Below are 22,059 nucleotides of genomic sequence, written 5' to 3' on the forward strand. Positions count from 1 at the left end.
TCAGTTTGAGCTCCAGCATCATCTCGACATTGGCAGATCGTTAGCGCTGCCAGAGAACTTTTTCCCAACATCGTACTCCTTGAATAATGGTGTTGTGGATGCCACCCCACGACGACTAAAGTCTTTAAAAGCATGCCAGCTTAATTTATCCCACCGGACTGTGACTGTATTCAAAACAAAACAACAAAGCAATACATTTTAATTAGCCACCCGGGCCCAAGGACTAAAACTTGGTGCTAATTCAACTGCTGCTACTGACCATTGCCAAGCAAATAAGCTTGGCGGCTCGGCTCGGCTCGGCTCGACTTGTTGTTCTGTCATGTTTTCGGTTGGCGGCTTTATCACAAGAGTGTCGTAGTTGTTATTGTTAATTACCTGGCGTTGGACGTTAGTGAGTGGTGGTAGTGGTATAAGAAGGCCTTCACATTCGCCTTCGCCTTCTTGGCCAACTGGAATGCTAATTAAAATTGAAGAGCCTGGACTGGCAGTTGCTTATTTGCGTTGGCAAGTTATTTGGCTTAGCCGGGCTGGTCTTACTTCTTGGCCAAACTGTTTGCCAGCCCAACCAGATGGAACAGAATGCACTCAGCTCGGTCATAATGCAGCACTTAATGTCTTATTTAATTTAACCACACAACATAAATTCATCATGTAATGGGGCCTGGAATTTAATTTCCTGCTGGAATGCTGTGCACTCCGTGCCGAGCGTCTGCATTAAAATTCCTATTAAATGATATGCACTGCCCACAGACACTTCCTTTTGCTCCTTAACAACCACGTTCGGCCACAATAATGCAAAACACATGGCAACATAGCATAAATATCATCAGGCTGTGTGGGCGTTTGGATCCTCCAGCAGCTGGAAGCCACAAAAACCTATGTTGACCGCACATTAATTAACTTGTGGGGGCGGTTGGAGATGTTCTGTGTTTCCAAAATAGAATACGCATACGCAAGGGGTGCACAGTGCGTGTGCATAAATCATTTTAAAATTGGCAGCAGAACACCTCAAATTTGCAATGCAATCCATTACGAACTCTCGATAGGTGTAATTTTATTTGGGTTGATTGGGTCGTCATTTATATGCCCCACCGCGGCACGCCCCTTTGCTGTTTTTCCAGCTAATTAGCTAAGGTAAGGGTAGGGGAGGAGGGTAATATACCCCTTTCAAAAAGAAAACAGGTACAACTGCAGTTTGGCTGTCTAGTCAATTAGCTGAAGCGTTTGGTTAATTCAAAACTTGGCTGGTTAAATGGAAATTGCGAGGTCTGTTCAACAATTCGCAGTCGTGTTTAGCATTGCTGTTGTTGCAATTGCTGTTGTTGCAATTGCTGTTGCAATTGCTGTTGCATGTACCCTAAACAAGCGGACTGCACAAATAACAATTTCGGTTTTACGTTTTACATGCATAAGGAAGCACTTTAGAGGGAGACTACCCCATTATCCTTAGTTCCGAATATCGTAAAAGTAAACTCTTAGGGGTTGGTACTTTCTCTTAGCTGGTTTAGAACAGGCAAAAGCTCTCTCTTTCTCTCTCCGTAGATTATAATTTCTCTGAGCTTCGTGTTGGTTCGGTGGTTGGTTGCATGTCCTGTCGTTTTTCAATTCCTAGGACAACGACAGTTCAGTTGCCTTTTGCCTCGACCACTCCGTGGTTTGCTTTCGAGCGTTTTACTGGGAAATTATGCCAGGACCTAATGCGTAAACTATGTAGTTTATTAGTTCACCAAAGCCCGTGGGCCAAGCGCAGATGCTCCCCTTGTAGTTACAGCTGTTGCTAAACATCCATCTTGCCCGATGCAACTACAGCTGAACTGATTTCATTCCGGACACGTGACAAAATGCTTAGGAGTAATCCCGAATAGCAGCGTCACCCGCTGGCTGTTCTACAATATATCCGCTTGTTAAGTTTTATGATATTTTGCTTATAAATAATGAATGCATATCGCTGCAAGGGCTCCCGAGACTACTCTGCCCGGTGTCTGCTGAGCAGTGGGGGTCACGTTCATTGCAGACGTTTCACACCAATTACTCGCAATTTGCATACAACGGAGAACCGCATGCAAATGACACAATGCAAAGTTCTACTGGTTGCTTGTCCCTATTCCTGTCCCTACTCCTGTTCCTGTTCCTGTTCCAGTCCCCCATTTGCATTGGCCATGCATCTGAAATGTAATCAACGAAAGCCGAAACCAAAGCAAACTTTGCTCCCTAACCGCCAACCAGGCAGCCCAGCCATCCAGTCTGTCTGACGTTGACTCTATTAAGTAATGAATTAAGATGCGAATCGAGATCAATTGTTCGAAAAACGCCGCAGCGTCGAGTTTCGGGTGAGGGTGTTGGATGCTGGATGCTGGTTGCTCGATGGCTGCAAAAATGCATTCGGCAAATTGCAAAAGTTTCCACTTTTCATTGGTTTTGCATTGGAGTTAGAGAGTTTCCGGTCGCACTTATAAATTAATGATTTTGCCCGAAAACTTTCTGCCAGTGAATTTAGTCGATTGCCATGGCTGACAAGTAATCAATGCCAGAGTTCCTTGACTGCTGCTGCAGCTGCTGCTGACTGTCCAATGCTTAATGAGGTTTAATTGTGTCCTCCGATAGCCGCATTTAATTAACAGCCCCATCGTATGCACGGGGCGTATAAGTAACTTGTCTATGCGTGACGTGTCATTAGCCAACCTATAAATACGCATACGGCCAACATGGCCCGAAATCAATTTGTCGAGCTCTGCTCAACTGGTGTAAGTGGCGTTTCAATTTCACTTGAATAATTTATAAAGACGAATCGTTAATTGGCCAAGCCGGGGCACAACCATATGCGTGCGATGTCATAAGCCAGAGTTCAACAAGTGCCAAATGAAATTTGCCGCTGATTTTGCCTGTGCGTCTCGTCTTGTTTGCAAAATAAACAGGCGAAAAAAAAATTGTTGTGCTGTAAACAAGCAGATAAGCCCTTGGTATAAAGCCCCACCATACATCGCCTGTACATATAATTTAGAATGCAAATGGAAATTGGCATCGACGGGGCGATACTTTGCGAGGTCATGTAGGTATATAGTGGGATCAGGATCGAGTATATAATACGAAATCATTTGATACACCTTATTGAGAATTGAAGATTATAAAAATGATTGTAAATTGAGTCCTGGCTTGCAGTGTTTAATATAGGTGCCTGTACATATAGTTTCAAAAGCTAATTGGCACCGATGGCGGATTAGTTAGTAAGAATAGAGCATAAAAGTGCATTCAAAAATAGGCCCTGGTCAAATAACATTTTTGTTTTGTTTATCTTTTAAAAATTTAATATTCAAGCAATGTAAATTAAAAATCCAATCCCGTCTTTCAGTGTTTAATACATATTAAACTTATTTTTTCCTCTACTTAATTAAGGTGTAACCAATCAGATACCCACTCCATATTACCCTCAATGAAAAGGGTATCTTATGAGATCATTTGCATACACGATATGGCGAAAAGGCTCGCAAGAAGGACGAGAGCTGGGAGCTAGCTGGTAGCTGTTTGCCGACGCAAAGTCGATTGTCGATATACCAAATTGACGTTTAGTATAATAAATTGTATGCCATGCCTCGCATTGTTGTGTTGTGTCCCCATATTGTTTGTTGGGGATCCTGGGATCTGGATGAGCACAAGCAGTTGCCATTTCGCATTGTAAATTATATTAAATATGCAAGACAATGCTTTCATATAAATCCTCTAAATGAATTTCAAGCACGCAAACACACGCGCCACAGCACACAGATTCTATATATATATAAAGTACAACACCCACACTGGTACATGTGTAAGTGGATACTTTTGTTGTGCCACAAATACGGAGACATTTGTATTAGGGGCGAATCCTGAGCAATTTGCTCCGCTGTTTTACACGCGCGTCGCTAAAAAACTTTCGGGCTGTTTATTGGAAATTAGTTAAAGCAACCCCCAGGACACACACAAGTCCTTCGGCTAGTTAAGCTGCTCAGCTGCTCAGTTGCGAGCTGCTCAGTGGCTTAATTTCTAGCTAGGGCTCGTAAATCTCTGCAAAATGCTGCAGACTGTTTAAAAATTACCAAACCCGATCACGTTCTGAAGCGTAGAAAGTTTCGACTTCCTATAAACACTTGAGTTGCTTTGTATTGTGTCGTAAACGGAAATGGGAAACAATTGCATAAGCGTTTTGGCTGGTTTTGGGGGTCCTCCCCTTTACGATTGATGCGCTTAGCAGTTTGTGCGCAATGCACACGTCGCCAAGGTGAACCGCACTACGAGGCGTATACTTAACCCCATTGACACTGGGCTTAACCCAACATGGCATGGCCCATTTGTTGCCGCTGCTCTTTGGCACGCTGTCGCATTGAATGCTTTACGTTCGATTGAGTATTTATTTGATTTCTCATTTGTGTCTGCCATTTGACTACTTTTTTTTTTTCTTCTCTACCCTTCTCGTTTTCTCGACTTTTCTCTCCATTGGCTTGGCTTCTTCGTGTCGCATTGCTTGGGGGCAATATTCCTTCTTCTCCTGCTGTTGTAATTCAAGTCCTGTGGCCAAAAGTTAGCCACAGTTGATTGGTTAGACAAGGCTTTTTGTTCCTGCGAACTTCGATGGCTGTTTCTGGTTTATTTTGCAAGGATTGGACGGCACCAAGTTAATGAAACTTCTGCCATGTAACAGTAAACTGCATTAAAGGTGCCGGAAAATTGCAGAATCAGGGGGAAAATTGGCGGTGGCATGGCATCCATTTTCCATTTTCCATTTCGCACCCGTCGCACTCGGTTCATTGTATTTTTTCGCTGAGAGAGTGCAATATATATGGCCTGCCATTTGTCGCTGTTGCCTGTTGTTGAATGCACTAAATATTTGTTCAGTTGATATAGTGAGCAATATAGCGCATACGCCACGTGGCCATAAAATACTCAACGAAAAAGCCGCCAAAACATCAGCATCGATGCTGGGCAACAACTTTAGCATACTTTATGCTCCGCGGCAATATCGTTTAAGCGGAACACGTGTCCGAACTGCCAATGGCCATGGGGTAATTGCTATCGTCTCCGTTCTGCCACATCAGATTATCTTGGCCATGGCCAATCGGTCTTTATTCCGCGCTTCGCTTTTTAGTGGCTACAGTTTAATGTGCCGCCAGCTGAATTCAATTCACTTTGATTGGCAAAGCGATTCCTTCAGTTGACATTTTTAAGTGGCCCTAAAATCAGAAGATAGCGATAATTATGTCATGAAAGTTTGTCCTGTTTCACGACAGCTTATCTCTGTGCAGTTGGGAAGCTTCTGTCCCGATCTGTCAACGGCTTGAAGTTTCTCCTTTAAAGCAAGGCCTTGGCGTTTATTAAAAAATACCTTCTGCCAGGGCAATATGTCGCTGGGCAAAATGTGTGTGATAGACAGACAGCCAGCATGCCATGACCTGTCATCTCCTGAGCCATTCCCACAAACGTGTCTACTGCGGCCAACCATTGACGCTGATTTGCAACTGCCACTCACCGAGCGTTCGAGTTAAAAGCCCATGCTCAAATTATAGATTCCGTTTTTAAATGTTAATAAAAATGAAGCAGATTTTTTTGTAAGCAATTAAAATGCCAGCATTTCAATTTGATAGAATTATAAAAGGCTTTCGGTTTGCTGTTGGATTTTATTTCGCCCACAGAATAAACCATTTTTCCGTTTTAAAAGTGCATTCACCAGATTTACTGGTTGATTTCATCGAAGCGTAAGCTTTTTGCAAATATACAGCTATGTTCAAAACAATAGAGGTGTTATAAAAACGGATTTTTTAAATAAAAAACGAAATTTTGTCAAAAATATCAATATGTAACAGAAATTCTTGCAAATAATTTATAAGGATTGATACCCTTCATCTAAAAAATATATATTTTCCATTAAAAGTGTTAAATAAATTTAAATTGGCTTAAATATATTTTTTTCCAAATTTAAAGCTATGTTTAATTCGAGAGAAGTTTTTGTATACATTTACCGCAAAATCCAATATGTAAGAGAAATTCTTGAAAAATAAAAATGTATTACGCTTCACTCAAAAAATTTTTATTGTCGAAATTAAGGGATAACTGCATTCATAATTTTCCATAAAAATTTATTAGAGTATGTTGAGTAGTTATTGACTTAAGTATATTTCCTAAATATTTACCACACTTGCTCATATTATTTGTAAAACATCTGTAGAGAGTTTATGCATCTGCTTGGCCGGAGTTCATTGCAGTTGAGTGTGCAGCTGTATGTGCTCACTCGTTTCTCATTAAACTAACATGGATTTTTGGCAAAGTTGGCGTACCCAACATAATCATCCTGCCAGGCAGCACCACAAATGTCAAATAAATCTGACAAATTACTCGGGGCGCAGCTGGATGGCACGCACAAATTTCTATATACTACCATTCTTGTACTTTACATTTGACAGAAGTTGTGCGAGTGCAGCTCAGGATTAGGATCAGAAACGTTGTCATTTATTTGCGAGAGCAGCAGCTTTTTTGCGTCAAACAATGCGAATGCAAATGAATGCAGGATGCAATGAAATGCTATCAGTTTGTGTATTTTTCATATGCATATCTCGGCACTAAGCAAGCTAAATTACAAAAACTCCAGACATTCCATTTGAGATTCCCATGGAGTCCAACGTCCGATAGCATTTGAATATTTAAATTCGATTAGAATGGCAGGCAGGCCTTCTCTTCATTGTCGATGCCCAATGCCCAATGCCCAATGTCCAATGTCGAAGGACCATTGTCCAATGTCTGATTTTACTTGTACAGTGTTACTGGGAGATTGTTTCTGTGGCAGCTACACGTGTGTGCATTACCTTTTAGCATCGGCGCCTCTGGGGCATTGCTACGATTTGGTAGTAATCTGCTTTCGAGCTCGGCTCCTCTTTCCCGGATGCCAATCGACCTGCTTTCGGGTCTGCTTTCTTTGAGTGCTCAGCCTGAATACAATAAAAGCCTCCTTCACTGCGTACAATCAACAAATACTTTTCAATATTTAACTTGCACATTTGCGGATTTCCGCCCCAAAGGCGTGGCACACATCCCAAGTCCTTAGTTGCTTAACTTGTGGGCCCGAAAACCCTTTGAAACTCGCTTGAGTGGCTCTCATAAATTTCAGTTCGGCCTCCCCGAACACGCCCCCCTATTTACACTCACCATATAATTTGGCTACCAATTTATGTGCCATGTGCCACGAGTCGTTTTTCCTGGGCTCTGCTCTGCTCCACTCTAACTACCAATTTGTTGTCATAACTCATTGACGAAATTATTATACGGCAACGGCAACCGTTTTCAAATTTAATTGGCACTCTCCGCAAAAGTGGTAAAACACTTGGTCAATCACCCGATTCCAGTTAACTTTTTGCTTACACTAAATGCCGGCCCCGGGGGTTTTATTCTGTGTATGCTTCATAAGTGGCCTTTATCTGGTATGCAAGCTTTCGTAAAAAAGGAATATGGCTGGCTTAATCTAACAAACAGTTGCCAAAACTTTAGCATAGAATAGAAGTCGTCGCCCCGAAGCAGTTTGCAAAAATGTTCCTCCATCTGTGGGTTTTTTGTTTATTTTTCCTTAGTTTTTCATAAATTATTCACGACAAAAGGACTTGCCAGCTACTGCAGCAATAAATGCAAAATAGTTGACAATGTTTTATTGCAGTCAGCTAAAAAGATGGCGTATAAAGCAAAGTGGGACATGCAGACATTTGGCAGAGAGGCTCAGATATTATGTTGTTTTCACTATAACAGAGTTTTTCTTATGTACACAAAAATTCATCTTAAACTGGGTGAGTGGCCTATTTCTTTAAAGATTGCACTATCGCAAAATTCCTACCCTAAGATAAAAGAAAATATATATATAGATATATATTAAGTTTCATATTTTATATATATTTATTTAATATGAATCTCAAGCTTATAAGTCTCAAACAAAAAGTTTTCAGATTGTTTTCGCTTTTTTTTTTCTTTTACTCTTTTTTTTACCAATGGTAAAAATAAAGATATTGGTTAAGCTTACATACCCCATATAATAGGTATTACTTTTTATACAATTAATTTCAAGCTTTTAAGTCTTCAATAAATATTTTTATAGCCCTCTTTATTTATGAAAACACTTTTTTTTTTTGGAAATTTTCCCATTGCGCTTCGCTTTAGCATCCACTCTGATTTAGCTTTGAGAGGTTTTCCTCCTCTAGAGTTTTCCGACTGTGGTAATGCATTAACGGCAAATAGAAGCACACTTATCTAGCCAAATGAGTGCGTTCAGGAGCTCACACACAGGCGTGGCCAGCACACATGCTGCCAGTCTCACCTTTTGCAGGTGCATAATGACCGCAATAATGGATGTTGCGTCTATGTGCCACCAGTTCGGGCTGGCCCACTTTCCTACTATTTTCTTTTTTGTTGATTCTCGCTTTGGTGTTCGGCGTTCTCCTTTTTTTGTGCCACAAGTGGGTTAAGTGATTTTCCAGCTCAATTAAACTGGCTGGAAAAGTCGAGCGGCCAATGGGGCGTATGAGTGCTCTCACCGCTGACCGGCAAACAAGGCTGCAAGGCTCTAAGGCTCTGTCATATTAACTCGACACTCCACAGCCAGGACATAGAGCCCGACAGGCTGACAGCCTGTCAACCGTAAAACACTAAAGGCCACTTGCGGGTCGGTTCGTTGCTGCTGGTGAGTATAGTCGACTCCAGCTCGACTCGACTCGAGTCTTCCTTTGCAAACTTGAGCGTGAATTGCTACTAAATTGCAACATCACAGTTAACTGCTCTAAACTTACGTGACATAATTATGCGTTTGACTAAGGAGTACCAACAACAGTCTGGGAAAAGGAGGGGGGTGATAGAGGCTTTCTGGGGGCAGGCATATGGCCGCCCGGGAGTGTCTGTTGTGCTGTTGTTGTATGAGCGTGTGTGAGGTTGTTTACACAATTACTACGAAATGCATGCACCACGCAGAACGTGCAGACAGCAGGACAGCAGACAAGCACACAAACAAACACTCGGAGAAAATACTTCGTTTTCTCTTCATTCAATTTATATATTTATTAGTTTAGTGTATACCCGAATATGAATATTGGAGATAACACTTAACTATTAATATGTTTAAAAGTGTGCAATATAAAATATATTTTTAATACAAAATTGGAATTGGAAATAAAAATGTTGTGGGCATAAATATTATATATGACACTAAATATAAGACAAGGCTTTCCTTTTCTTAAATATTTATGGCTAATGGAATGCAAAATACAATATACAACCATACACACTGTAACAAAGGTAAGGTAAGGTAGGATCCAATAATCTTTTCTCAGTTTAAGAAAAAGTAAGCATACTTTTCGGTGTTCGAGTGTGGCAATTATTAATTAAGGCATGCAGTTTGGTATGTGAATGAATACAAGAAAGTCATGTGTGTAATATTTATACTTAAAATTATAGAAATTTGGGAGCAAGAGAATAACACTAATCAAAAGTATATATTCCAAATACATGCTCTTCAGACTGATTAGGCCATGGAATACTGCGAAAACTATATGTTTATGTACCTACCTATTACGTTCTCTATTTTGGCAAGCAGCAAGTTAACTTTTTGTCAGTGCAAAGGAAATAAACGGCAGTAGCAACCCCTCAGTTCGTGCCTGGCTACATTTACATAAGAGTGCGCTGATGTCCCCCGAAAGCCCCTTTCTCTATCGTCAACTCACACATTCGCAGCTGTTTGCCAGCGGAAGATGCTTAATGAGCAGGCACACACTCGGCACCATAAAACAGATTTTTATTGTGCCAGAATTAACTTTGCAGCACGCGCACACAGCCAGAAACCCCTAAAACCAAACATAAGGACAGACGGATGGGCGGCGATTTCAATGAAGTGGCCCAAACATTTGGCTGGCCAAAAATCACTTCAAGGTCGCTAAATGGAATTCCCCGACATGTCATAATGCCATGGTCTCCTGTCTGTGTAAGCCATCTCATTGAATTAGTGTAGGTGTAGGTGCGTATGTAAGTGGGTGGGCATGTGGGTTTTTGGGTGTGGGAATGTGGAAATGTGTAGATGGGGAGATGGGGGTTTGGGTGCCTCGATGTCGGCATAGGTCGCATAGCTCCCATTCGCCAGGATTCACCCAACCATTGACATTCGACACATGCCAGGCATTAGGCTGCCAGTTGTTGGATTCGGGATTTCAGATTCGGGACTCTCACTCCTGAATGTTGGGATACTTGGACTCGAAAGCATTTTGATTAACGACATTGTGCACTAATGTCAAAAGTCATTCAATCAGCTTGTGAGCCGAGAGTAAAGCAAAGTCGACTCGAATCGAATCCAGTTAGACGATGCTTCATTCATGGCTCCGCATCGCTGGCATTGTATTCTACGTTGACAGTATCGATTGATCATTGGCACGTGATTGAATTCAATTTGATGAAATACTTTAGCCAATATGTCGTGGCGTTTGCGCAAATTTTTAACGATGTGGATTTTTATTTGTCGCGCCGAGCGAACAGAAATAATAAAATCGCTCTAAATAGATGATGATGTTCGGTTTTAATGGTTGGCACTTTCCCCAGCCATGATGACATTATAATAAAGCCCTGACATTGGATGACAAATGTGTTTTCGTATCGAATTGGCTGATCCAAAGTTATGCGGCACATTAGCATTCCTTCCGGCCGATCCATTCCAATTAGAGTTTGTACATCGGTACGCATCGATGGGTGGGTGGTTCGATTTAAACATTGCCTCTCATTCCAGGGACTCGTCACATCTAGCAAATCAGCGAAAATGTGCTGGCATTGCAAACTAAAAACCACCAAAAACAATCTGCCCCGAAACGTACCAAATGCAAATCAATTAAAATGAACGAAGCGGTCGATCCTGACCAAAAGTTGACAGCCAGCAGAGCGAAATCCGCTTAAAATGTTGTTGCTACTTCGGATGCTGATGCTGATGCTGCTGCAGCAAACAAGCAACAAACAGACAAATGGATATTATCTTTTTATCTCCTGGGTTTGCCATTATTGTAACTGTTGTTCTTCTTGCTTCTCAGTTGTTGTTGCAAATGGGGCAAAGCTTTTAGAGCAGCAACAGCCGATGGCCAAAAGTACGGATCCGGATGGCTGGGAGCTAAAAAAAAAAATAAAAAAAGGAGCTGGAAACTCAACTTAACTGAGCTGAGAGCTGTTAAAAATACTTTAACTTGCACAGAGGGATAACGAAAAAGGGAAGTTTTATGTGCAAAGCTACGTATACGTAATGTGCTTAAGCCTCGAAATTTAATTTGATTTTCCAATTAAACCAGGAGCACCAGCACCAGCAACCAGCACCAGGATTCACGGAGTCAAAATGTAAAATGTGTAAAACCTGTGCAAACTCGCGTCGCACAAACTATATATAAATGTGTACAAAAATATGCAATTCTTAATTGAAAATTGATTTCGGCTGGAAGGCAGGAGAAGGCAGACGAAGGCAGCCTCAAGTGCAAATTGCTTCATTTGTATGCAATTTGTGGGTTTGCCTGTGCGTTTCGGCTTTTGGGTTGCTTCGGTTTGGTTTGGTTTGGTTTTACGGTTGCAACTGCATTTACGTTCTGTCTGCTGGCATTTTTCTCCCGTATACCCACAAAAGTGGCTTTTACCTGACAGCTGTTTACTTTGGCCTCCCGACCATCGACCATTAAATTTAATGCATTATTTAAGGCAAACAATTTGGATCTGGCTGCCAACTAACTAATGCCTAACGACATGGCCTAATTCGTGACATGCTGCCATGACCCCCGCATCGGCCATAATATCAATCATTGCATACATTAAGGCGCATCCGCTGATTGCACGCCAGGTTGTGGGTATTTCGGAAATTCGCATTATTATTATTATTGTTATCATGGCCACTGACAGGAGACCAGAAACCGCATGACAGCTCTCCACAGTCCCCTTTCCAATCCCCCAATCCAGTTAAATAAGCGATGACTGTGCATACAGTGGCTCACAGTTTGTTTAAGCCAAACACCATTCAAAACTTACTAGCCTACATAAAGCTATTGATGGTATTAAAACCCTTCTGTTGATTAAAAATTTAATGTTTTTTAAGGATATTTCGTATTTATAATCTAAAATGTAAGATATCGGTTATGTTTGGAAAAATCCTTTAATGAGGACGGATCTACATTAACCTGGAAAGCTTTTTAAAATTATTTAATCGACCGGAAGAGTAATTTTTATTATTTTTGACATCAATAACTTACTATTTAATACGCTAGTCACAAAAAATGACAATATAAGAAACAATATAATAAACAACATAAGAAACAATATAAAAAGTAATATAAGAAACAAACTAACCGTTCTATGCATTGTACCATTACTTTAGTTAAATTACAAATAAAGTATTGTAAGATTCTCAACATTTTGAAACCAATTATCCTTCAGGATATGAAGGTAAACTAGATTTTGAATTGCAGGATCCATTCAAAATTTCTTTGGAGGACCAGCACTTGACATTTAGCCACTGTATATGGTGGGGAATCATCAGAGGCTGGCTGTGTTGACGTGGGGATTAACATGTTGCGGCTTGTCGCATGTAATTTATTCAAGCAACATATCGGGACTTTACCAATGGACCCATGGACCACAAAAGATGTTAATTAAGAAGCCAAAGTTAATCGATTTGCGGGCCGGCATGTTGATAGCTCTGCGGATGCTTTTAATGTTGATTTTGAGGGGGGTCAGAACCAAGCAGCCTAGCAACCAACCAACTGTGGCTGATACCGTTGACTTAACTTGGCCAGCTGGCCGGTTCAGATTCCATTTTTGCTGGATGGGAAACGCGGCTTAGCGCAGTCAAAGCAAAGTCATGCAAGCTTTGCTATTCCAAAAAAAAAACCTGTCAAACAGAAATAGAAAGAGAAAGATGAAAAAAATATAAGACTGAAAACACACAAATGACCAGTAGATAGATGGATCAGTTTCCCCTTTGGCCCTTACAATTGTTGCAATGCAACCGAGATTGCAGATAACAAAAAAAATAAATAAACAGAATTAAAAACATTTTTACCAGTTACAGAGTTGTTGCCACCGGAAATTCACTAATTCAAAGATGGAGTCCGTTGCTGCAAACTTTAACTTGCACTGTTTCCGTTTCCCCTGTTAGACCCGCCTTTCCTGCTACAGTTTTCCGCCTTCTCAGCCATTTTTCTTTGGAGGGGTCAGAATTTTCTCCTTTTTCATTTCTTTCGAGCGATTGCTGTGCCATTTCTTTCGTGCTACTTGGGGAGCTTTTAATGTTTTATGCCTGATTGAGTTCTGCTTTCGGGTTTTTGCAGACTTTTGTTCTGTTTGCGTTCGCTGGACATTTCTATGAGATTTCCGCCTTTGTGGCTTATGTTTTGAGCATTGCTGTTATTAAACTTACAGCCACTTCAACTGGCTTTGTGCTCCCGGCCGTTGCTAAGTAATGAGATCGATTCTCTTTATTTTCCGTTATTTATCCCCTCGCCTTCCAATTGTTTTGTTTTTCTTGCCAGCACTCGTTCTATGTTTTTTTAATTGTTGTTCTGGGCCTGATAAATTGGAATTCATAAACGGTTGGCGTTGACTTTGCTTTTGGATTTGGTTTATTTGCACCGCAACGCTTATTGATTTCGCCAGTTTTTTTCCGGCCACATGAAAATAACAATTTGAAAAGGATACCCATTGTAGAATTTTAATACAAAACTTGGTTAAAAACTGTGTATTAAAAATTGGATTGTGGCATGTCTAGATTACTTCTTCCTTTAATATAGAGTCCTGCAGAGTTAACGTACATTTGTCAAATAATAATTTTAATACTACTTTATTTAATAATTTTCCACGTTCACATGAAAATCACAATTTAAAATAGGTTACCCAGTGTGGAATGAAAAGATATTGATACAAAATTGCAATGTCAGAGGTTTTTTTTTTAAATATATAGTGCTGTTGAGAAATATAAATTATTGCAAAGTATTTCATTTTTGATATATATTGTTTTATTGGGAAAGGTAACAATTGTTAAAAAACGTTGATCAAAAAATGCATTGTAAGGAATCTACAGAATATCTCAATAAAATAAATAATTATTTCAAACAATACACTACTTTTGAAAAAAATAAATTATTGCATATTATTGCTTTTACGATACATAATTTGTAATCCTACCCATTTAGACCACATAGTTACATTCACAATGTTATGACAAGGATTAAACTATTGTTTTAATCGGACAGCCCTTGCAGGCTGAAAATTTCTGTAAAGGTTCGCGTTGCATGTGAACAAATCGAGTACTCAATTAGTCATTACATTAGTCGGCTCTCCTATGTATCTAATTGATGTATTTGCCCGCCAACGTTTTGTTTTATTTTCAGTCCAGGCTCGACTTCACCCCCTTTTGGTTTATTCATTGTGCTGTGCTAAATAAATAAAGCAATTTGTAACTGAGTCACGTAAATTGTAATCTGGCAAATAAATTGATTTGTTTGTTAAAATCGCTGCAAGCCAGCACGAAGGACCAACAGTACCGGCTGTCAGGCAGAGCAGCTTTGATGGAACTGGAACCGTGGCATCCACAATCCCACCTTTCTACCAACTATCTAAAAAATATCGATATCCATTACGGATAGCCTGTCAGTGTGTATTGTTTTGCCGTTTTGCTTAAACAGGTCATGGTACAAAGAAGCTGGTGGAAAGGCAAAAAGAAACACAAAAAGATAGAACCATACAAAGCTTTGGTTTTTCAAGGATGAGGTCTTGCATTCTGCCAGAGGCATGTTTTTCCTGGCTTCGGATTGAATTGTATGCCTTTCGACACCTGAGACACATTGGCATTTGTGTAAAACCCAAAATTGTGTTTAAATTATTAACCGAATTGCAATGCAATTAATATAATTTATTACTGTTAATTTGTTGCATACCGTTTACAAGCGTTTATCTTATTATTACTCATGTTCAACTTCAACTTGTGGCTGCTGCATTACTGACATTATAGTAAATAATTAAATGCAAAATGCCTGGCATGAGCAAATATTTGTCTATCTGTCTGACGTGCAACGTTTTGGGCCTGCCAAAATGAAATTTATCTCAAGGAATTTGATTTTAATATTAAACAGGTAAGCCCACCACACACTCTCCACTTTTCATCCCAATGCTGGAGTCACATGCAGAGTGTTCTGCCAGGTTCAACCTGACACTCAACTATTTTCCAATGCGAACTTTTTGGTTTTTGCCCGGTTTTTGTCCGGTTTTTGCTTGAACTGAACTGAACCGTCTGGCTGTCTGCCTGTGGCTTGGACTTGGACTCTGATTTACAAGCGTAAAATAGCAGTGGCATAAAATATTTAACTATTTTGTATCGACCGAGTCTGAGAGTCTATGGCGTTTTACTCTGTGGTTTTTTGAGTTCGACGGTCTGAACTGGACTGCCATTTTGTTTCTGCGGATGCTGTGAAGCAGGCTTCATTTTTGCGGGGTGGCTTTTCTGGTCTAATCCATTCGCACTCGAGTCTGTGTGTGTTTTTAGAAAGGCTTATGTTCATTTTTAATTACGCTGTTATGAAATATTCGCCATTTAAAGCCGCAACACCATCATATAATTGCTTAAATTTCCATGTTAACAATGGCTGGTCAAAAAGTCTCTCACTCTCTCTCTCTTTCTGTCCGACGCATTTATTAAATTTTCATTAAAATTTATAGTTGCCTCGCTGTGGCCTGGGCGGTCATAAATCAGCAAATTAATATTAGGTTGTGGCAATGCCGACGGAAGGTCGGCTAGCCATTGTGCATAACACGTGGATAAGCATAATTCATGTTCGCCAGTGGGCTGGGTGTTCTGGGTGTTCTGGGTCTCTCGTTTTCCTTTCGTCTGTGTGCAAAATTTGTGACACATTCGAAAATATTTCGTCCAAATATGCGGCACGGCACCCTGGCATGTGACAAATTGAATGTACAGCCTCTGGCCTCCCATTCTCATATCCATTCCCATTTTATTTTAAAGGACCAGAGTGCACTTTAAGGATGTGCCAGTTTCTCATCCATTAGACCCTTTTCAGCCATTGGTATCGGTATCGGTAACGGTATCGGTTTGGTCATGGCTGCCGGCTGCCTGGCTTTTGGTCCTGTATCCATCGTCCTTCGTCCTGCGCCCTGAGATTGTGGACTCTGAACTCTGGCTGCCATGTAACGTGCAAATAACAAATAAATGGCCAACTAAAACCAACATCAATCAGGTCATGTTTATGCGGGCGTGATGCGACGAGTTTGCCCATTTCTCTGGCTCTGAGCACTGATGCAGTTCAAAACTGGCCAACAGTTTGCTTGGCTGTTTTGGGCCGACAGAAACAGCCAACTTAATATCAGCCAGTGACATTAAGAGCTAAGTTATTGCAACTGGCATTCCATAAGTATGCAATAAGTTATGAAGGCCTTGAAAGGGTAAAGAAAAATTATCTTCCATTTAACATAATTTTGAGCTCATCACATTTTAAAATTCTAAATGTAATATTTCATATGATTAAATATACCACAGTAAAAATATTTGAGCTAATATAAAGAATGTTTTATTTATAATGGTCCAAATTGAATTAAAATTACATTTTCGGATATTAAAATGTAGTCAAATATAGTCAAATATAAAAAAATATTAAATATTTTCATATTTAAAATAACTTAAAACCGCAATGGATGAAAATCACAGCAACAAATATTTAAATTAAGTAAATAAGACAATAAAAAATAAGAAAATAAGAAAAAACGGAATTACTATGTTTTTTTGCCAGTGGAGGTATCTTAATATAAAGGCAGAACTTTAAGAATCGAAATTCTTGGAATTCCCCAGATCGCAATAAACATTAAATTAATTTAAGGACTTGAAAGATAAGATGTAAACAGAGACAATAGTCTTTTGCTTATAGAATTATAACAAGAAGTAATTGTCTTTTGTTTATGGAGTACCTGATTACCCGAAGGTGATTCAGGTTTTTATCTTATCGGTAAGAAGTTTCTTTATTGCCAATTTGTCTGCGATCCTCAGTCAAACTTTTTTGCTCATACTGTAAAGATGTACAAGCTGCGATACCTTGTTATAAGTCTAAGTCTGTTCCTAAGTGAGGAAGAAGGTTACCACTATATAGAATATTTAAAATGACAACTTTATTTTCAGTTATAGGAGATGTCCAGGGGTTTTGTCAGCTAACACAGACAAATACATGGACCGATCGTATTTTTGCCCACAGCGTTAACAATCACTACGAACTCTTGCTCACGGATCGATTGGAGATCAATCAGCAAATAAGTCTGCTTTGCGGTGGCAACCAGGCTGTTTTTAACACCACTTGCCAGAAAAATGGTAAATTTAACCCACAGCTGCCCAAGGCGAATTGTACCAAGGCTATTCCACCATCTGTGGTCCCAGCTTCAAGTTCGATTTGTGCTCATACCATGTACCACGTGGGTTTTTGGTTTGGGAAAACTTTCATGGAGCTATATCGAAATTGCTACGCGGCGAATACAATGACAGCATTCTTTTCCATCAGCACTGTCTACCCAACGTATTTAAGTAAGTTAATTTATTCTCATTATTGATGTAGTTTCTAAATCCGCTTTAAATTCAGACTCTCTTCGACCGCCGACGGCTTTCGACCAAGATGGATTAATTTCAGCCGCAGATGCGGCTTCTTTTCAGATGAGTAGTATCTATAATCGATTTGTGTACCTTTTCGGCAGCGGACAGCCGTATATAGCTTCTCCACAAAGCCTCTCCTTCGACCGAGGACATCTAACTCCGGTCGCGGACTATACCTTTCCCAACGTGTTGCGACAAACTAACAAATACTTAAACGTCGTGCCCCAATTCTATAGTATCAATCGCAGCAATTGGAAGATCGTAGAGAATTGGGTTCGTGACCAGAAACAAGTACTGAATGTCTGCACGGGGGCGTTGGGTGTACTTGAGTTGGGCAACACGCAGATTTATTTGGCGCCCGGCAAAAATCCCGTTCCCAGGTGGACATATAAAATCGTTCACAGAGCAAACACCAGCCAGAAGTACGTGATTTTGACCTCCAACAACGGATGGGAAACCCAGATGCCAAACCCAGCATCGGTCTGCAAAGTTATAGCATGCCCCAGCAGTTTGAAACCAACAGGAACTGGATTTACCTTCTGCTGCGATCCAATTGATTTTATTAACAGAAATGTGCCTAATCTTAGAGGTTCTTGCTAGTATATACATATATGTCGATATATATACGAGTGAAACTGAGTGAGGTTTAGCTAAAGCCAACAACCAAGCTTTTATCAGCCAATACTATTAAGAGCCAAGTTATTTCAAAATATTATATACGCTTTCCCGCTGTAAAAGCTACAAAAATAAAATATTCTTTCAATTTATAAATTTTCCTATGAGAGTTTTGGGATATAGTCGGCCGACTCTGTTCATTGCGATTTATGTACTTCATGCAATGAACAAAGGGATTTTGGGAAAGTTTCTGTAGGATAGCTTCAAAAGAGATGTTGAGGGATGTTGAAGAAAAATATATATACTTATGGGGTCGGTAATATTTTCTTCACTGCTTTGTAAGCTTCTTACTAACTTTATCACACCCTTTGCAAGGGAATAAAAGTTAGCATTGATAGTCAAACATTTTTTTTCTCTTATTTTTTCGTATGCACACATACGTGAGTTTCTTGAAAACATAGAAAATATTTCTGCTTTTATTTATGCTATAAACTTTGGTACACTTTATGGTTTCAGCATTTGCCGCACAGATGTCGCACATAAGCAATAACCAATAGGTGGCGCCAGGTATCAGCTGCTGGCACCATCTATAGGATTATTTAAAATGATGTGCGAGGGAGTACACTATATGCGCAACTTGAAAGAAAAGGAAAGAAATAAGAGCGAATGAATACACAATCTAAGCAAAAAGGGACAACTATATGCGCAAGTGCGCGCATTTCAAAAAGGGGAAATTTTTCTGTTTTCAATTGAAAAAAAAAGCACATTGATAAAACATGAATTTAACAGAATAAAATTTAATTGGAAGAAAATGTAAAATTTTTAACAACATTATAATTTATAAAACTTTATTTTTTTTAGAACATTATAATTTATAAAACTTTATTTTTTTAAACAAAAGTTTGAGATTAGAAAAAAACCCAAATTCGCAAGTTTTATTTCTTAAAATTAACTTTAAAGAAACTGCATTGACTTTGGAGGAAAATATTTATGTTCAAGACTTAACTGATTATGTAAGTCAATAAATTACTGGATGCTAATCAAATCATAATTTTTTTGCACCTCATTTACACCATAGTCCATTTGCAATTGTTGACAAATAAATAACATTAAATTGACTTTTAAGTGGCTGTAAACTATATAGCCGTTTAGATGAAACTCCACTTCCGATTAATGACCAACTACCACAATAAAACCAAACGGCAATTGATGTTGCTTTTGGCCAATTTACTTATTGGCTTACTCTACATACATCGCCGCTGAACGTTGACCATGTTTGATAATTACACGCATTTTTTCCCGTCTGTTGAAAGTTTATTCAACTAATTTCATGCTCTTGGAAAAACGATTTTCCCGTGGAACTATCTTTTCCCGACTTCCGTCAAGGCGGCTCTGGCAAGCCGGTCGCCCAGTCGTTATGTAACGTTTGCAAATTGCAGTTTTTCTTCTTTTGCGGTTTGGTATTTGTTCGCCAGCCACTGTCGACTCGTTGCTCATACGACGTGTGTACAGTGTACAGTAGTGGTGTTTCGGTGGTCTGATGTCGGTCGGCTTCGGCTCTTTGGGCATTGTGCAACTTGTGACACAAATTCTTTGGCGCAGACGGTGGTGGTTTTGTAATTTTGGTTATTTACCCGGCATCGACGAGAAAGGGAACTGGTCGCCGCCGCCTTTATTGAATCACCTAGCTTACTCTCGTAATTATCAAAATGCAGTTTTGCCCATTTGCAGCGTTACAGCCACGGCGGCAAGCAAACGAACAGACAAAAACCAAAATTCGAATTCAAAACCGCCAACGAAACGATATCAAAAGGCAGGGGTAAAAAAGTGTGCTTTAAACTTTCTTTTCATGCGCCACTTTTAGCATTCATTTCTTTGGGCAAACATTCGTAGTTCGTAGTTGTCTCGCGATTCGTTTCTTCGTTTGTTAGCCGCTTCATTGATTTTCATTTACACCGACAACTCGCCACCGTAATTGTTGCAATTTAACGACGCCCGCCGATGAGGTAACCCATCCTCCGGTTTTTGGCGGCAAGTGAAAGAGCATTTTTTGTTGTGGCTAAGAGAGCAGCCGACTCCCATTTGCATTTTGGGAAATGCTACGACAGTTTGCCCACCATTTGCATACCAATACGGCCTATTCAAAACGATATAAATATTTAGATAAGCTTTTATTTAAGTCTGCGGCTGCTTAGTTTGTGCTGCAATTTGCGCAAGACTTACCTCCGCTTTCACTGACCACCCGAAACTTGGAATCTGACCTGGGAGATCTGGGAAATCGCCTTGTTTTGACTTTGTTTTAATGCATTTGATTGGATTTAATGCCTGACCAATGCAGCGTGAAATTTTATTGTTATTTTAAATGGAGATCTCAACAAAATATGCGATTTTCTAATTTGATCTCTGTCACGTTAACGCAAATGTGTGAATTATACAAGTCGTATGTGGAGAAGTTTTCACCGACTCAAGTTTAGTTTCGTTTTTTATTAACGCTACTAATTAAACTTGGTAAATGTGGTACATAAATTTATAATTTACTGGCATAAAGATACCTTTCCGTTGATGGGTTAATGGTAAATGGCCACGGCTTTATAATCGCCTTTAAAGTTCATCACACTGCCGAGTAGTTCACAATTTGTTGTGGCGCGTAACGCGACAGTAAGAGGTGGTTATTTAGGACCCATAAGACGCTTAGGGGGACTGTTAACGGTATCGTGTAAGGTCTTAATTAAACCGCAACAAATGCCGTGAAAAATGGTTAAATGAAGCCCAGTGGGCGTAGCTGAAACATCCTACAAATATGCTCATGGTATTGCTATAATTATGGCTTTTAATGTAGAGATTTTCTAAGATTTGTTGATTGATGTGTTGGAAAAAATTACAATTGGGAAGCTTGGTGGTAATAGTATTTCGCTTGATACTCTAACTCTTTATCTTTTATTTTTGGTAAAACAAATCCTACAATATAAACAAATACCATAAACCGGTTATGTATTTAATTACTCCCCCAGGTCATTTATCTCATCGATGTTTTTCTCAGATTTTATGATAGATGTGTTGAGGAAAACTCAAGAAGGAAGTTTGGTGGTAATATCATTGCTTGATACTCTTAAAAATGTGAAGATATGAATAACTGTATATTTATATATTTATTCATTATTAATTTGACTCTGTGCTGACTCTGTTATTTTTGGTAATGCAACATATTATATATAGAGTAAATATATGCTTTATTGCTCCCCCAGATAATTGAGGTGTTATGGAAAATACCATTACGCTTAATTCTCTTAGAAATAAGAAGAAAAGGTAGTCGAATATATAAACATATTTATTGCATTTTTTAACTGTCTCTCTTAATCTGTTATTTTTGGTAAGACAAACGAAATAATATATATATATTTATATATATAAATATATATACATACATACATATATTTATATATATAAATATATATACAATACACCGGTTATATATCTGATTACTCCCGCAGCTCATTTATCTCATTAACTGTCGGATGAGTTACCAGATTTACATTCCCTCAACAAGTTCGTTGGCTTGGAGTGTTCGATTTTTCGATTTTTGCTGCCCCATGTGCATGACTATAACCATGCATGTTTATCTATATGGAAGAAACTATATCAGCGCCGAATAAAATACAATCTCTCTCGCTCGATCGTACCCTCTCAGTGGCTTTTTGTTTTCAACTCTCGATAGCTCTCTCGTTTTGCAGCTTTGTGTCGCATTTCGGCAGCTCTTGCGCCTTATGCGCGCGTCTTGGGGTTTCAGTTTCGTTCACGAC

General features: G+C 39.5%; 1 protein-coding gene across 1 annotated transcript; it reads left to right on the plus strand.

Annotated features, from left to right (window-relative positions):
• Positions 1-11,782: 11,782 nt before the first annotated feature.
• LOC108148518 lies at positions 11,783-18,415 on the plus strand. Its single transcript, XM_017275556.2, has 4 exons — positions 11,783-11,854; positions 17,054-17,126; positions 17,183-17,578; positions 17,634-18,415. The coding sequence occupies exons 1-4, from the start codon at positions 11,783-11,785 to the stop codon at positions 18,242-18,244; spliced, it is 1,152 nt and encodes a 383-aa protein (XP_017131045.2). The 3' UTR covers positions 18,245-18,415.
• Positions 18,416-22,059: the final 3,644 nt, after the last annotated feature.

This window comes from Drosophila elegans, unplaced genomic scaffold (genome assembly GCF_018152505.1).
Source record: "Drosophila elegans isolate 14027-0461.03 unplaced genomic scaffold, ASM1815250v1 contig_476, whole genome shotgun sequence".
Lineage (NCBI taxonomy): Eukaryota > Metazoa > Arthropoda > Insecta > Diptera > Drosophilidae > Drosophila > Drosophila elegans.

Coding starts and splice junctions, on each gene's coding strand:
- LOC108148518 (XM_017275556.2), top strand. CDS start 11,783: ATGACCCCCGCATCGGCCATAATATCAATCATTGCATACATTAAGGCG. Junction 17,127..17,182: donor AAGTCTAAGTCTGTTCCTAA/GTGAGGAAGAAG, acceptor CTTTATTTTCAG/TTATAGGAGATGTCCAGGGG. Junction 17,579..17,633: donor TGTCTACCCAACGTATTTAA/GTAAGTTAATTT, acceptor CTTTAAATTCAG/ACTCTCTTCGACCGCCGACG.